The sequence below is a fragment of the Styela clava genome, chromosome 11, assembly GCF_964204865.1.
Source record: "Styela clava chromosome 11, kaStyClav1.hap1.2, whole genome shotgun sequence".
In the NCBI taxonomy this organism is placed as follows: Eukaryota; Metazoa; Chordata; class Ascidiacea; order Stolidobranchia; family Styelidae; genus Styela; species Styela clava.
Window position 1 is genome coordinate 3,570,532 of NC_135260.1, and position 16,854 is coordinate 3,587,385.

The 16,854-nt window shown below is 35.7% G+C and overlaps 1 protein-coding gene across 1 annotated transcript in view; it reads right to left on the reverse strand.

The window, feature by feature from the left end:
* The window catches only part of LOC120347045 (glutamine--fructose-6-phosphate aminotransferase [isomerizing] 2-like), a 35,191-nt gene extending 18,565 nt beyond the window's left edge, over positions 1-16,626 (reverse strand). The window contains exons 1-10 of the mRNA XM_078117636.1: positions 16,516-16,626; positions 14,356-14,463; positions 13,245-13,373; positions 12,525-12,650; positions 11,279-11,337; positions 9,547-9,681; positions 7,536-7,597; positions 6,916-6,995; positions 1,872-1,968; positions 653-723 (exon numbers count right to left, since the gene is read on the reverse strand). Coding sequence (XP_077973762.1) covers positions 653-723; positions 1,872-1,968; positions 6,916-6,995; positions 7,536-7,597; positions 9,547-9,681; positions 11,279-11,337; positions 12,525-12,650; positions 13,245-13,373; positions 14,356-14,463; positions 16,516-16,522 — 874 coding nt within the window. The 5' untranslated portion in view covers positions 16,523-16,626. The remainder of the gene's footprint in view (positions 1-652; positions 724-1,871; positions 1,969-6,915; positions 6,996-7,535; positions 7,598-9,546; positions 9,682-11,278; positions 11,338-12,524; positions 12,651-13,244; positions 13,374-14,355; positions 14,464-16,515) is intronic.
* Between the last annotated feature and the right edge of the window lie 228 nt (positions 16,627-16,854).

The following is a 16,854-nucleotide window of genomic DNA, read 5'->3' on the forward strand; positions in this document are numbered from 1 at the left end:
CAATGTTTGCGTTTAATATTTAGAATATTTAAAGAAAAAGATAAGTGGGTGTTGACAGAGATTAAAAGCTCTGAAAAACTTTGGTTTGGAGAGAAAACAACTTTTGTCCAGATTACTGAACATTTGGGCACAATCATACATGAACAGAAGTTCAAGTGTTAAATAAAATTTATTCATTTAGGTAAGAGTGATCAAAAAACTTATGAGTCTCGTTATCGTACTAGGTTATATTAAAAAATCGTGATAAACCGAAGAATGCGTAAGCCAAAACACAATAATAACACAATGGACGTTTCCCCAACCCTTGACACCTGAAAAATTCTTCCTATACTTTATTATTCTTATTTTGCAGGTGCCCTTGCGTACTTGATATTCACAGCTGATTTACATGCTCACAAAGCCATTATTTTTAACAAAATATACAACCATGTGCCTAGATAATTTTAGTCTAGCCAATTGCAACCCTTCAATAAGACTTCATAAGCTCAAAGAAGATAATTTTTTAAATAAATATTCTAAATCGTACCTGAGCTCGACAATTTTCAATTATAAATATGGTTTATCTGACATCGCTGTTGGCAGTACCTTAGTGTGAGAAAAATCATAAAATGTGCAGTCAGCTATGACCTGGCAGAACAAATAACATACGTACCTCCTTTTACCACTGCTGCCACATCATCATCTTCCAAATAAATGACTCTGTTTGTATGCTCAATGATTGCACTGTAGAAAATTTTAATTGATTCTATTAGTAAATGTCATAAACTCATACCAATATGAATTGAAATGTATTTCAACATTGAACAAGTCCATTCATACATAACAAGTTATATGTTACACCAGGGGTCGGCAACCTACGGCCCCTGGTATATAATCCGGCCCGCGACGCTTCAATGAATTATAGTAACAAATTATAGCTGTTTTGTTGATTATATTCTTTATGCAAAAGAATTTACGTGTAGACTAAATTATATTATAACGTAACAAGTATATAATTCACAATTACTCGTTTAATGAGCCTATAATTTAATTATAATTTAGAAAAATGACAACAAAACACAGAAAAGTTGATGCTAAGTGCAAATGGTTTAATGGCGCAAAAAATATTCAAATGTTCAGTCTCTGCGCGCTGCTTAAAATTTAACTTCTGATCTGTGTGATAAAATGTGATTCATCGGTCATCCATTCAATTTTTAACATTCTAAAGATATGTGCGGCCCACCAATGACTTGCAACCTTTAATTTGGCCCGCGAGCGACAAAAGGTTGCCGACCCCTGTGTTACACATTATCGTCGTATTTTGTGACTTTTAATTCGTTTTTTCTAAAAAATCGATCCTGCACCCAATATATGGATTAACACTCAATTATGGACTTCACTCAAAATCAGTACAAATATTGCTTTAAAACCGGTGCGCCTCATCGCCCAATGCGAATTACGGTCTAAAAAAATAGGTTATACTTATACGCTATCAAGTGTGCAATAGATGAGGAATCTTAATTCTATTAGAGCATTACCCTGGACTGCGGATGAAAATGCCGAGCTCGTCAACAAGGGGCGCACCCAGGGGGATTGAGAAAAAACCATTTTGAATAGTGAAAAAGGAAGTTTTCTGTATCAAACGTAGCAATTTTTCGTAGCCTGCAACGCTTTTTAGACCCATGTTTCCTTCCAGCTGGCCCCTGATAGCTGTTACGGTCATGGCAATTAGAAATAATCCCCCCCCCCCCCCCCCCCTTTAAAAATTCATGGCTATGCCTCTGCTGTCAGCACACTGTGTATAGTGTGAATGTGATAAAGCGAGGTGGCCCCAAATCCTGATCCGCTTGCATGGAGACTAGTTCTGAGGAAATTGTCAAAACAACACAAACCTTGCATCTGAAGCAAAATAAAACTCAATTCCTCCTTCTGCATCTTGAGTTACGACTTCGGATCTGCTTTCTGTTCTTTCCAATGTCGGTTTCATTGCTGGAAAGAAGGAATTAATGAATTACATGAATTTCTGATAAAAATAAACTACTTTAATTAACAGATAAAAATGAATTGCTGAAAACATGAATTACCGAAAAAGCAGAAATTTGATAAAAAAACAATAATTCAAGATTTTGTTCACTCTGAACAAGGCATCTTGCAAGCAGCCACTTGTGTGATATACCATAATTTGAGAAGACTGCAATTTATTTCCGTATTGCCTATTCCTGGGGTGGGCAGATTAAGGTCAGTCGACCAGATCCAGTCCACCGAAGTGTTTCATTTGGCCCACTTGCGTCTGTTGGAATTAGGACTATAGTTTTTATGGATATGTATTTCCGTTGAAAATATCGAAAAAAATATTGTCATAATGACCTCGATTGTAACTTTGTGCTTCTTATGATAATACAAACGTTGGCCTAGCTGTTGGACTAGCTTTTCGAAATGAAATGCTTTTTATTCGTATTTTTTCATATTAAGATTTGAGCTTCCGGCCCAGTAACAGAGTCTATTATCTGCAACTGACCCACTGGACTATTCCATTTGTTTGCCTTGGGTGCATCGGATTTGAGCTAGATATTTTCAACCCGCAATGCTAACTTAGTTAAGCATAACACTTTACACACTATGTTTCCAAGGAAGAGGAAATTTTGTTTTGAATTTGCTTTTAGTTCTCTATATTTAGGGAGGAAGAAAGAGTCTCAAACTGCAATAAGTTAACGTCCAAAGAAATAAAATTTGTCCAAAATACTTGAAATTAAATGGAGAGTAAGATAAATTTTAATACCAAACTATGGCTTATATACCATCTAAAAGGATAAAATAGGAACTATAGCTAAATTAACAAGTCAGCAAAAAAGATTTAGGTACGTGCATGTTATGAATTGAAATTATAAAAATGCATTTGACTAAATTAGGCAGCACAAATTACATTAAATGCAGCTACAATTATTCCGCAATTGGTTGATGCTTACTAAATATACTGGTAGATTAAAATGAGCAAAAATTGTGAAGTATAACTAAATTGGAATACAGTAGAAGTGTATGGTTGAATATAACCTCCTTTCTAGATGCAGATTTCTTAAAATTTATTAGTATTCTGCAGGTAAAATTGTTCATAAGTTAGGAAATAGGATGAGGGGCATGATGAAATAATTTTCTGAAAATTTGTTTAAAGCATGGTCACATGCACTCACTTCGAAGTGAAGGAAACTCATCTCTGATCAAAGTTACTTACAGGCACTCATTCAGAAGTAAAGGAGACTCATCCCTGAGCAAAATCACGTGCACTCACTCATAATGGAAGAAAAATCATCTCTGAGCAAATTCATGGACACTCACTCGGAAGTAAAGAAACTCATTTCTGAGCAAAGTCACACGCACTCACTCACACATAAAATAAGACTAATCTCTGAGCAAAGTTGCAGGCACTCATTCAGAAATAAAGGAAACTCATCTACGATCAACTTAATGGACACTCACTCTAAAGTAAAAAAGACTATCTCCGAGCAAAGTTACAGGCACTCATTTAGAAGTAAGGGAGACTCATCTCTGAGCAAAGTTATGGGCACTCATTCAGAAGTAAAGGAAACTCATCTCTGATCAACTTAATGGGCACTCACTCAGGCGTAAAAGAGACTCATCTCTGAGCAAAGTTACAAGCACTCATTCAGAAGTAAAGAAAACTCATCTCTGGGCAAAGTTACGTCACCCAATAAGAGTTACTGAAATCTCATGGAATTTTAACAAAGCATTGTGTGCTAATTGGAGCCCATTTCAGCTTTATATTCCCAGTCCATAGCTGACAGCTTTATGAGAAAGGCAAACAAAATATATCTAATAGGTGAAATTTCAGTTTTATTGTTAGTCACTATTGTATTTTGATCGAGTATTTTTACGCATTTACTTAAAACAAGCCTCTGTGCTTGCGGCCACTAGAATGCAAGGAGCTTCTACATCTCGAAGGGCGGGAATATATCTAGTTTCGCATTGCCTGACTAATTACCCCGTAGATAAGATGTTGACTATTCTGCGCCTCAAACTGTGTAACGGCTAATGCTAATGATTGGGCAATTGCGCTCACAAGTGGAATGACGCTCCAGAAGTGTGTGCACCAATGCAGTGGTAACTAATTTTGTTCGCCTACTTCACATTAAGTTGTGTAAAGGGACTGAAACCTATGGGCAGGGGGGTATATTCACTTGACTAACACAGACAGTCCAGAACTTGTAATAGAACTGAAATAAGGAAAATCAAATTTAAATTTATGCCCTAACCCTAACCTGTTACACACACTACAGGAGTACCAAAGGAATTGATAGTAATAAAAATGAAAATTAATTCGTAAAGCCAGGTGAACTACTTATAGTGAATAATAATTTCATGCACCTATGCACAGGCAATGCCTAAAATTAACATTCTCCTAAATAAAAAGTTACATATTAAATCCCAGACCTTCACCTGAAAATAAATTATTTTTGAATTATATCTACAAAGTGATAGACAAAGTTTGGCTCAGCGATCGGATTGGCACATCATGCAAAGTATTAGAGAAATCGTTTGCCATCATGTTTCTGATTACCATGTGTGAGTTCGTAAATTGGAATCTTGTGGGAGATAATTATGTGCAAGGGAATTGCTGGACTCTTTCTATTATACACGGTTCACGTAACCGCTGGTTGGTTGGTTAGGGTTAGCTGTAACAAACAACTGTCTAACTATTCACCATACCTGACATGGGCTTGTAACAGAATAGGAATTAGATATATTTATCCCGGAGGAGAAAAAAGCTTATGAGAAAAGTCTATAAAACGGTTTAATCCTATAGCAAACCACAGCTGATTACAGTCCAATCCTCTCGCAAATAATTAGCCCCGGATTCAAACCTACGAAACCAACATGGGCTAATCAACGGTGTCGTGGCGAGCGTTTTCCTAACGCTCAGCACGATGCGCCACACCTCCCAACCAAGAGGGCATGAATACATGAACCACCGTACACTGGCGACAAGTCAAGCAATTCTCTTGCATACAATAAGAGTCCATGGGATTCGAACTAATTCCAGTGAAACCACGCAAAGTGTGATAATAAGTATTTCTCACCGCTTAGCACAGTCCCATAGCATTGAAAAGGTTGTGAAATACTGTCAAAGACCATGGAAAGAAAAAATTATAAAACCAAAAATTCAAGCGTGAATTAGTAATTACTTAATGTGGTGCTGTGGTGTTTCTTAATGTGGGCCCACAACACTGACCTAGGCAATTGCGTTTAGCGTTTATATCAGAATAAATAAAAATTACAAATGAAACATCCCAACCTGAATTACTGTATGTAAAATTGCGAGCAATTTTGCATTTTTTCCATGAATAATTATAAAAAACGATTCCACACAATTTTTTGTGCTAAATACCATTTTTCTCATCTTTTTCTTCTAATTTTTCGTCAATTTTCATAAGATCTGACAGTTTGGGGCGTTCTAGCCCACTGCTCTTTTTACGTAAATGTTCTTTCCATTCTAGGGAAAGGGGTGATATTGAAATCACTTATCAGTAATGTATAGATAAGACAAGATAAGACCCTGGTGCTGGTAAAAAGATAAAACATCTAATCGCTTATCATTAATACATAGATAACATAATGATAAAACCTCCTACTTTCAGTACCCATGGAAGTTTATATCAAAAATATTTTTTTCAAGAAACATTCCTAAAAATTATCTATGATTATCTTTAATATATTGATAAGACAATGAAAAATGGGTACTCCTGAAGTATGCGCACCAAGATGTCGCCAACCCTAACCTGGTACACTGGGTTCAGATTGTGCGCCATCTCGGTGCGCATACTTCAGGAGGTCCGAAAAATGTCACTTTGGGGATGATGAGATGATAAAAGTTCCCATCACACTATCAGTACCGATAAAAATGTATATTAAAACAGTTTATTTTACTCAAATAATTTCCAAAAATGAACTCGCTTATCATTAGTTTATAGATAAGACAATGAAAAATCTCACTCCAAGGCTGGTAAGATAAAACTTCATTTTATTTACTTTGCGCCATTTACCAATTTTGAAATACCAGTTAGTTGACTATGGGCATGGCATATCAACCACCATATGCTAAAAATTATTTGAAAGAGACAAATAAAAAAATAAAACAAAATTAAAAATATCAATTTTTCTCTAAATGCATATAGTATAATAAAACTGATACAAATGGGTCTTCCACCATTAGTCACATTAAATAAAATCCAACATGACAGTATAAATGAGATTTTAGTGTGTGGTTTATTAGATATAATTTTCAGTTAGTAATAAAACAGTGGCATATATTTAGTTAAAAATTATATATTTTAGAAGGAGTGCAAGCATTTAAAAAATTGATAGAATCACAAAGAATAGTTAAGAAGTTACTGTACAGGAAATGAAGAATCGAGAGACTTTGCATAACTAAATCTTTCTGAGAAAAAAATTCTGCCTGGAAATTTATAAATATGACTCTATGGTTTAGTTAGAACAGATGATTATTAAAGCAAGCAAGCATGTCTCACACTGGGGTGTACCTCCATGGGGTTATGGGTCAGGAGCCCCTTTTAAAAAATGTAAAAAAAAACGGTACATTTTTTCATAGCTTGAAACGTTTCCAGACCCCCATCCTTAAAAATTCCAATGTACGCCCCAGTTTCACACAAAGGTAGCTTTACAAACGACACTGACTCTTTATAGGTAACTTATTAGCCAGGAATGGTAGATGGAACCATATTGCCAACAACGAGAATTTTAGCTGACATGAGACACACATCAACTCACAAAGTCGTTTACTCCATTGCTAAAACTAGTTTTTGTATTGTATTTATCATAGGTAACATAACTTTGAATAAAATCACAAAAAAACAAGTTGTAAATTGTTTTTCTTTGTCAAGTAATCTAGCATTCAGTACTCACCACTGCTGTAGTAGATAGGAATGGAGTCTGTCGTTATTTTTGATTCACTTCGAATCCCAATGAGAAGAGGACTACCTCGCCTGTAAAAATTTAATTTTTTTATCATTCCGAAACAAAGAAGACTCATCTCTGTGCAAGTTATGAGTACCACTGGAGTGCTAACAGGAATATAAAAGCCACACTAGAGAATTTTAATTTAGTACATGATGGCAAATTTTTTTAAGTTTAAAATTTGGAATTTATGACCTTTTGCCTTTATTCTTTAGGCCTACACGTTTACAAACTTTAAAAGTCATGAAGTACATATTAACGATCACAAAAAATGAGTTTATCCCCTATAATTTGACGCTGCATAAACAATAATTTTGGGAACCGCTGATGTAACAAATTGAAAAGTCAGCACTTGTGAAGGAAGGTTCTGTTTTAAAAAATACTGAAATTCATTGCTTGATCAAATTATACTGTTATTAATAATTTCATTAATTATATCGAGTATGATCTGGCCAAAGCTCACAAATGTACTTGCATTGACATTGATAGAATGTTTTATTCATTGTATTAGAATTTAAAACTTGTTTTGACAAAAAATTGAGCATAACATAAAAAAATATTTAACATACCTTGTAGCAATACACTGTCCTGGGTAATGTCTGCTCTTGAACACAAACGCAAATGCTCCTTCCTGAAATAAATAATATAAGACTCAAACAAGAGTGTCAAAAATAAATTATTATGAATACTACTGAAACTGGTATATATTATATGGTGAATGAATTGTGTGGGCGCCGGGGGCGTGGCCAGGGGGTTGATGGTCGAATTCCTCTATGGACCTTTCCCCGACCTCTGACCCCAAAAAAATTCCTCCTATACTTCACCATTGCAAAATTTTCGGGGCTATTTAAGAGTGCTTTTGCGATTTGGCGCCTGTGAAATGGGGTATATGTTTCATACCATCATTATGATTCATCGCAAACAACGATCTGTTTTTTAAAAGTACCGTTAAAGAATTTTAGCCTAGTCTATCACAGCTATTCCTACACTAATTTTTATCACTGCAATTAAATTAAAACTCCTAGGAAGACAGGGTGACCATTGAGTTATCTGATTTACATTTAAGTTTCCAAAACACAACTGAAAACTAACGAATAGAGTTCAAAAATGCGAAAACGAGGTAATGTTTACGACCACGCTTGAAAATCTGTCTGGGTGAGAAGAGCGGATGCGAAAAGGGAGCATTGTTTCGTCACTTTTTGCAGTTTGCTGATTGGCCAATGTCACAAAGTAAACAAGGAAGTTGATGCTCGGGGAAAGGTCCATTGAAATTAGAAAAAAAACACTTTTCTGTATCATACATGGCAATTTTTGGTAGCTTGAAATGCTTTTTAGACCTTCAAGACTTTGGAAACCCACCTTTTCCGACTTCCGGTCGGACTCGCTAGCCGTTACAGTCTAACGTAGCAATTAGAAATTTCACCTTTGAAAATTTTTGGCCTAATGCCATGTTTTCCTAACGACTAGCACGGTGCACCACACTGCTGAATATAATCAATATTCAGGAATATTACTCCAGAATGTATTCGAAATAGTATTTTATTTGATATTTTCCTAGCTTCACCTTATACAAGGCAATGAGCTAATTCAATACTCTTCTTGAGGTACATACCATATACACAGAAAATAGAAAACTGAATTCCTCACACAATATCCTAGTTTAAATCTTACAAAGTAAAGAAATTGAGAGATCCTCACACAATATAGGCCTAGTTGAAACCTCTCTCTACTTTATCACAGGCGGATTGCCAGTTTATGACAAAACAAAGCATAAGAATCGAAGGAAAAAAATCAGGAATTGCCCCAAGGTTAAATGTTAAGCTCTTAGACTTGCTAACACTTAGTTTTATGAGTTCTTACCACTTGCATACAATAAAATAAATTATAAGGCCACTCTAAGCAGTGGAGTAATAGACTTGGGAATAAATAATAAATTGGCACCCAATCAATTGCATGAAATGGACAAAGATAGTCTAGTCACTCTAGTGTAATATCAATAATCTGTTCTTGGGTTAATTGTGTAACATTTTTTGCCGGGTCACATAACAAAATTTAGATTTTCCATGTATACAACGAATTAAAAAATTATCACAAAGCAAAATTACATTTATTCAAAATTTTAGTGGGGCACTTGAAATTTCGAGTTCTTGCATAGTTTGTTAACATCAGCTCAACCCTCAACTGACAAAATACATTAGCGAGAACCAAAGCGCCGCAGGAAAAGCAAGATAAGAGAATGCGGCTATCGCTTAGAATTACAGTAACAAGGCACTAGGTTGCTTATCATTAATGCATAAATAAGACAAGATAATACTTCCGTACTGATAAGATGATAAAAACCTCTTATTTCCTGCTATAAGTACCAACAGAGGAAGTTCATAACAATACATTTTTTTTCAAAATTCAATTTGCTGCGAAAGTAACATGCCCAAAATACAGAAAAATACAAACTACAAAATACTGACTAAAATAATATTTTCGAGTATTTCAGTAACAAAGGAACCGGGCACAACTTGAAAGAGTTTGAAAACCTCTCGATTCGATTTCAGTAATCACCAAAAAAATGTAAAGCATACTCACAATTTGCTGAATCACCCTTTCTACCAGTGTACTAAAGCTGACATCATCATTTTCTTTGTTATCCCAAAGATATTTGATCAGTTTCGCGACGACTTCTGTATCAGTTTCGGACTCAAATTCGTAACCGTGTCCCTCCTGTTGAGTAAAAAGATACAGGGGGTAAGGATTTAATATTTTTTACAGGGGAGAGGAAAGCTGATGAGATGGTTTAATCATATGGCGAGATGTGACCCACGCAGGGTAGTCAGAGGTGCAGTGGCGAGCGTATTCCTAATTCTTAGTATGATGCGACACATCGCCAAGCCATATAATATTAAATATTGATTGGTTCATAAAGTGTATCACACTTTCACACACAAATTTGATTCTGTAATAACAATAACCGTTGTTGTGAAGTGCTTATCTGATGAAGACTAACCTTCGTCAGGCGAAAGTTATAGAAAAATTTTTTATTTTTTTTTATTTTCCTATTTATCCCACAGGAGAGGAACATCCGATATGAAGACCAGATCGAATAGCGTACCATGACCTAGTTACTAGTCCCTGTCTAGTATATGTATAACTGCCCAGATATTTGTTTTAGACGCAGGAACTTGTTGGTCCAGGACAGGGCTACTCAACTGTTTTTACCGAAGATCTGCATTCAAAACTTCACAATTATTTGGGTCCGGTGTTTCCAGAAATTATATTCCAACCGGCTAATGATCATCAGCTAATCGAGATTGTATATCATCGTAAACACGTTACCAATATTTCCTAATGTCCTCAATTCGGCGCACGGACGCTTCGGACCAAAATGTATATTATTATATACACCAGGGCTACTCAACTATTTTTACCGAAGATCTGCATTCAAAACTTCACAATTATTTGGGTCCGGTGTTTCCAGAAATTATATTTCGGCATCCTTATACGCGCACTTCCTCGACCGGCTAATGATTATATCAGCTAATCGAGATTGTTTATTATGGTGTTATAGTTCTTTTCATATTTATTCAAAACAATTAAAGTCATTTTATAAAATGAAACTTTAAAAGTGAGGCTAATGATCTAAAAAAAAAGAATTAGGTGCAGTCCGAATCAAATACTCGAAAGGTCCGGATTCGGACCGCGGTCCGCTAGTTGGGTAGCCCTGGTCTAGAAAGCCATAATGAACCACCCTATACCAACTAGGTTTCCAGCAATGCTCTCACACAAAATTATCCTCTACAACAGGGGTTCCCAAGCTTTTTTCAGGACGACCCCAAAGACAACTTTCAAGTGTCCAGTGCGACCCCAGGTCAATATATATATTTTTCATAAAACTTCAGAGCTTCTTTCACTGGACTTTTGAGTTTGTTCATGTGGTGGTATTAAGTAAAATAAGCTAAAACCAAACACAATAAGCACCTACAATTTCTATAGCATAAGCATAGAGCGATGCCTATAGGCCTGTTTTACAGTAAGCCATGGTACAAACTGCTAAATCGAACATGGTTTGTCAAATCTTAGATGTTTTGTACATCCATCCTCCATCATACCTCAGCGACCCCATGACCTGTTTGCGACCCTACCTACTTATCACCCCGACCCAATTTGGGGTCGCGACCCCTGGTTTGGGAACCCCTGCTCTACAAACTTACACAGGGTAATCAAAGGTGTGACAATAACTATGTTTTTAACACTTAGCACTGTGCACACTTAATACAATATCAAAAGTATTTCTTGTTGAATCAAAAAAATTCTAACCTACCAGCAATGTCTTGATTGTCTTATAGTTCGTCATTATTCCATTGTGCACGACGACAAATTCTGGAAAAAGAAAATCCCAGAATATCTCGTTGGTGAAGATTGGTAAAACAAAATGAACAAATTACGAAAAAAAGTTACTGCAATGCCTCAATAAGGCTGAAAATGTAGAAAATAACCTAAAAAGGCAATTGAATTCCACCGGAAAAAAATCTAGTAAAATTGATAATATAGATTGGAAGAATGAATTATTTATAAAGACTACTAATCAACAAACTGAGTTGTTTCAGTGCGTAGTGCATCATTATACATACTGGTAGTTCCGACAGCTTTTATATTTCAAAGGTCACTAACAAGCCAGCTCTCAAACGAGTTTCCTGTACTTAGGATAGGATGGGATTTACATATTTCTCCCGGAAAAAGGAAAGTCGATAAAACGGCCTAACCATATGGTGAGCCACACCCTCTCGTCCGGTTACCATTCCATGTCGGGTATGGGATTAGTTAGTTATTTATTTTCAGAAGCATGGACTTGATGGTGGAGGAAGCCGTAATCGACCAGCGATTACGTGAACCAATCTACGGCGGCGAGGAGTCCAGCAATCATTTCGCACATAACCATCCCTACATATGATTCGAACCTGCAAACCCACGCAGAGTAATTAGAGGTGCGAGCGTATCCCCAACGCTTAGCATGATGAGCCACACCGCCGCGCCTGGGCAAATTCATATAAATCAGTGCTTCACAACCAGTGGGTCTGAAGTATTTCCGATGTTACATACAGTTTTCAATTAGGTCGGGAAATTGTGGCATTATCATTGCATAAGAATTATGAAAATATGTAACAATTAGAATTATGCGTCGATATCAGACTTGATCTGATAATATGCAAGATGATCAAATTTCACATTATTAATAGTAAATTGCATAAAGCTACATTGTTTCTTTTCTCATATATTAACATCTCATTGTGGGTCGCACAGAACAAAATGGCAATAAAAGTGGGCCGCAAACTGAGAAATGGCAAAAAAATGGGCTGCGAACTGAGAAATAGCAATAAAAGTGGGCCACAAACTCAGAAATGGCAAAAAAAGTGGGCCGGAACTTAAAAAGGTTGTGGTTTGCACAGAAAAAATAGCAATAAAAGTGGGCTAAATGAGAAATGGCAAAAAAAGTGGGTTGTGAAATGAAAAATGTCGGCAAGCACTGTTATAGATGAACGATCAGTTAAAATTTTAAATCAACTTACCATTATCCTTGTCAGATCTCTGGGGGTGACTGTTGACAGCATTAGGAACGCCATGAGTTGCCCAACGTGTGTGAGCAATACCAACGTGAGTTCCAAACTCAACTTCAAAATCTAGTTCTTGATTTTCTAGAAATAATGTGATTATTTGAAACTTTGTTTTATTCAAGCAACCTTGTGACAAAGGTGATTCCATTTCTATAATACAGCTAAATTCAGAGTACATCAAAATTTGGAAATATCATTTCAAATTGTATTTTAATGCAAATTATTTCAAATTGGTCATCTCCGTTACTCATAAATAATTAATTATTTGTGTATTTTTCTTTTGTAAATTTAGAATATATTATTTGATATTTCATTCAATGCAATTTATTGTTTGAGAATAATTCTACGTCCTGGACTCTCTATAAATATAATTGTATCAATTTATTAACATTTATGCATTTAGTCCAGAGGTATCCAAAGTTAATTGACTGAGGGCCACATTTAGGAACGAATAGATATACAGAAGTTAAAGGATATTCGCCGGCAGAGAGAGGAGAGCGCTGCAAGTTGCCGATACCGATACAAGGTAATTAACATACCAATATAATTGAAATGTTACGAATATACACATTCTTAAACTGTGATAATATATTAGGGCTAGTAGAGGATTACCATAACTATTAAATTTTAGGATGACAAATATTCGATAAAAAAAAAACTTGAAAATCAACTTACTGTAAATCTTTTCATCCAAGTTTTTCACTTTTCCTTTCTGCTTGATCATAACAATATGCGCTGAGGGATTGTTATTATTCTTTGTATCAATAGTCGGTGTCGCATTACTCCCACCATCTACAGCAAGACCTGGATGAAATAAAATTTTTTACCAGAATAGCATCCATTACCACATGTTAACGATCAGTGGTGGGATTCAGCTGATTCGCACCGGATCTATAGAACCGTCTCACGGAATTTTATGAGATCAGCAAACTGGTTAGCATTACTGAAAAAACAAGATTTTTTTTTAAAAAAACCGGCGGAAAAATATGTGATGGAACCGGCTGACAAAAAATTTGATTCCCACCGCTGTTGACGATATATATATAAGTTGAATGGTTCCATTACATTTGAACCCACGTACATTTGAACCCACGACAATTGCACCTGCATGCCATTGCACCTATGGAAATTTTTTTGGTTTTACGGATATTTGTACTCATACTAACCTAACCCATGGGTTTTAGTACCCGCATATTGATTGAACCCGCGGATATACACATGGGTTCAAATGTACATGGGTTCAAATGTACGGTCACCAGGTGGAATGCTAATCCTGCCGCCGTCATTTTCGCTATGACACATATTTGCATCTTCCTCTCTCAAAAAGCCTTTGGAAAGGCATAGACATAACAAAGGGGGGAAGGGGTTCTAAAATTTCTCAGAATAGAACTTGGAATGTAATAGCAAGCAGGTTCAAAACGTGGGTTCTCGAGAGTTTTGAGTGTCTAAGAAGCTACGAAAAATTGCTATGATACAGAAAAATGCTTTTCTCAACATTTCAAAAGTAGGGGGTTCCGAACCGCAACCCCCCATTCCTGGGTACGCCCTTGGACAAGTCCCCATGTTGGGTGGACGGCCAACCTACCTATGGTAGTACATTGAACTAAGGCATTTGTACACTTTCACCCTCCACAACCCCAATAACTTTTCACTCCCAAATTGGAGAAAAAGGCAAAATATAAACTAAATTCAACACTTTCATAAACCTACAAGCAGTTGTAAAAGCTTTAATGTTGACCCCCCTCCCCATACTCCCATTCACATAGTACAAAACTATAGTACATACCAGCAGAATCATATCCTCTGTATTCCAATCTTTTCAATCCATTGACCAATGTCTGTAGAATATGTTTTCTTGGGCGAGGGGTGCAATGGTTAACGTAAGCAAAAATACCTAAAGGCAAATAGAAGCACTCCATGAGGAATAAGGGATACAGAAGAGTAAAACAATAATTGAGGGGGTGTAAAAAATGAGGAAACTTAATCCCCTTCGAATCCAGTTGATAAAAATTTAAATACAGACAACCTGCCAACAGTTGAAAAAAGGTTTGAACTCCGAATTGAAAAATTTTGGTTTTTAAAATCTTTTGCATGCATCTGAAACGAATAACTGGCTAACCAATCCCATACTTAGCATGGACTGGTAAGCGGACGACATGCCGTGGTTCGCCATAGGATTAAGCAATCTTATCAGCTTTCCTCTCCCCCAGGATAATTATGTAAATCCTATCATACCACATTACCCAAATACTAGCAAATAAAAACAATAACTTCTTGCATATTAGTGGCTGCTTATGCACAACCTTGTTCAGAGCGGTAAACATGGTATAAAAACATTATTTATAGCGACAACACTACTTTCATTATTCTTGGAACAGGATGTGGATTATTATCTTAAACAAATAAAGAATGACGTAACTCAACGAATCTCAAGTAGGATGTTTGTCCCCAGTACATAGAATTGATAAGAAATAATTTCAGGTTACGTGCGCCAGACCATGAATACTGTGAATATAGCTCAAGGAACTGTCTTTAAAATGGGTTAAATAATTTTAAGATTGAGTTAAACGGGATTTAAATTCATTCAATTTTGATTAATGCAACCAGACCATGAAGCCTTGCTGTGAATATAGCCAATTAATCACATTTGAAATATACTATTTATTTTTTTAAATTGAGATATACAGAATTTTTTTTAATTCTGAAAACCACAGATTTAGAATGTATCCGGAATACGAGTTTGGTCTTTATCCGTTAGTCTTATGTTTCATTTCCGTGTATATCATGTTATTTCCTGTCTATATGATGACTCATTTAACCAGATCCTGTTAGGTTTAGTGCAGCATCTCCTCATGTGATTATTAATATATACACTGGCAGAATTCACCCATTCAAATCTAATGGCACAAAAGATGCCTGTTACAGTTCATTGCTTTTCTATGGCAATAAAACTGGACCAAACCTACCCACACCCATGTGATATAACAAGAATCTAAAATTATATTTTTCGAGTGATTCAGACCCCGAGCACTAGCTAAATTTAGAAACGTGCTTTGAATACTCAAAACAAACTAAATTTAGAGATTTTCAGACAAATGGAAAAAACTTTGGTATTATAAATAATTGTTCCAATAAGAAACTCTTACAGGATGTACAAAAACAAATTTTGCAACGAGTTTGATAAAATTGGAACAAATAATATATCATCAAATGAAATTGTTTGATTAATTTATTAGGATAAATACAGCATTGGAAAATATCATACTATGGGTTCGTGAAAATGGCTTAACACATACATGTCAGTTCGCATGTTAGTGTGAATTCTGGATAAATACTAGCACGTGGAATTGGATCTTTTGCACAAAGCACCCGCCAATGCACAAACCCAGTTGGAGTTAGGGTTTGGGTTAGAAATGCAGATTGTGATGGAAATTCGAATTTTCAAATCATTCCTAATCCTAGTCCTAACCCCAACGAGATAATAACTAATTATTTATTTTAACATGGCGATGGCGAGGGTGTTTTCTCAAATCTCAAATTTATGCATTAGTGGCCTTGTACAAAAGATCCGAGGAATTCTATGATTCATAGGTGTTTTCCTGAATGTAACGACTTCACTGCTACACCTCACATTTTACCTGGCACATAGACAGTGAAGCACCATAATTTAATTGTTTTCGGTAGCACTCGACAGACCTTTACCCAGAAATCAGTCAACTTCACTTCTATGTGTATGCGTGTTAACATGGGTACCGCAGCATTTTTGACTAGAATTTTTTGATAGACTACCGAGGTATCACTGTCTCAGAGCCCAATCTTTCCCACTTTTTATTTTTCATTTATATTTGGCTGAAAAAATTCCAAAAATATAATTTTCCTCTCACAGAATACAAATGGTTGAGAGCAATAACAAAAATTTAAGGAACAAAAACAATTCAAAACTTACCACACATCTTTAAACTTTATATAAATTTATCTTCAAGAAGCAGAAAAACTGTAAGTCCTACAATGAACTTATAAAATTTAATAAAAGACTAAAATTTTGTCTAAAAAAACAGAAAAGTTTCATATTAATGTTAAATATTTAACTCTTACTTAGACTTGGATAAGTGTCCCGTGACAGTCAGACAATAGGCTATGTCCAGATACAGAGATAACTATTCCTGTATTCACTGACTCAACAGGCCATACAGCCATATATCAAGTATATCAATAACCTGGTTAAGGATAGGACTAAACAGGATAGGAAAAATAATTCGGTCTTACTACTTACTGAATACAGCGC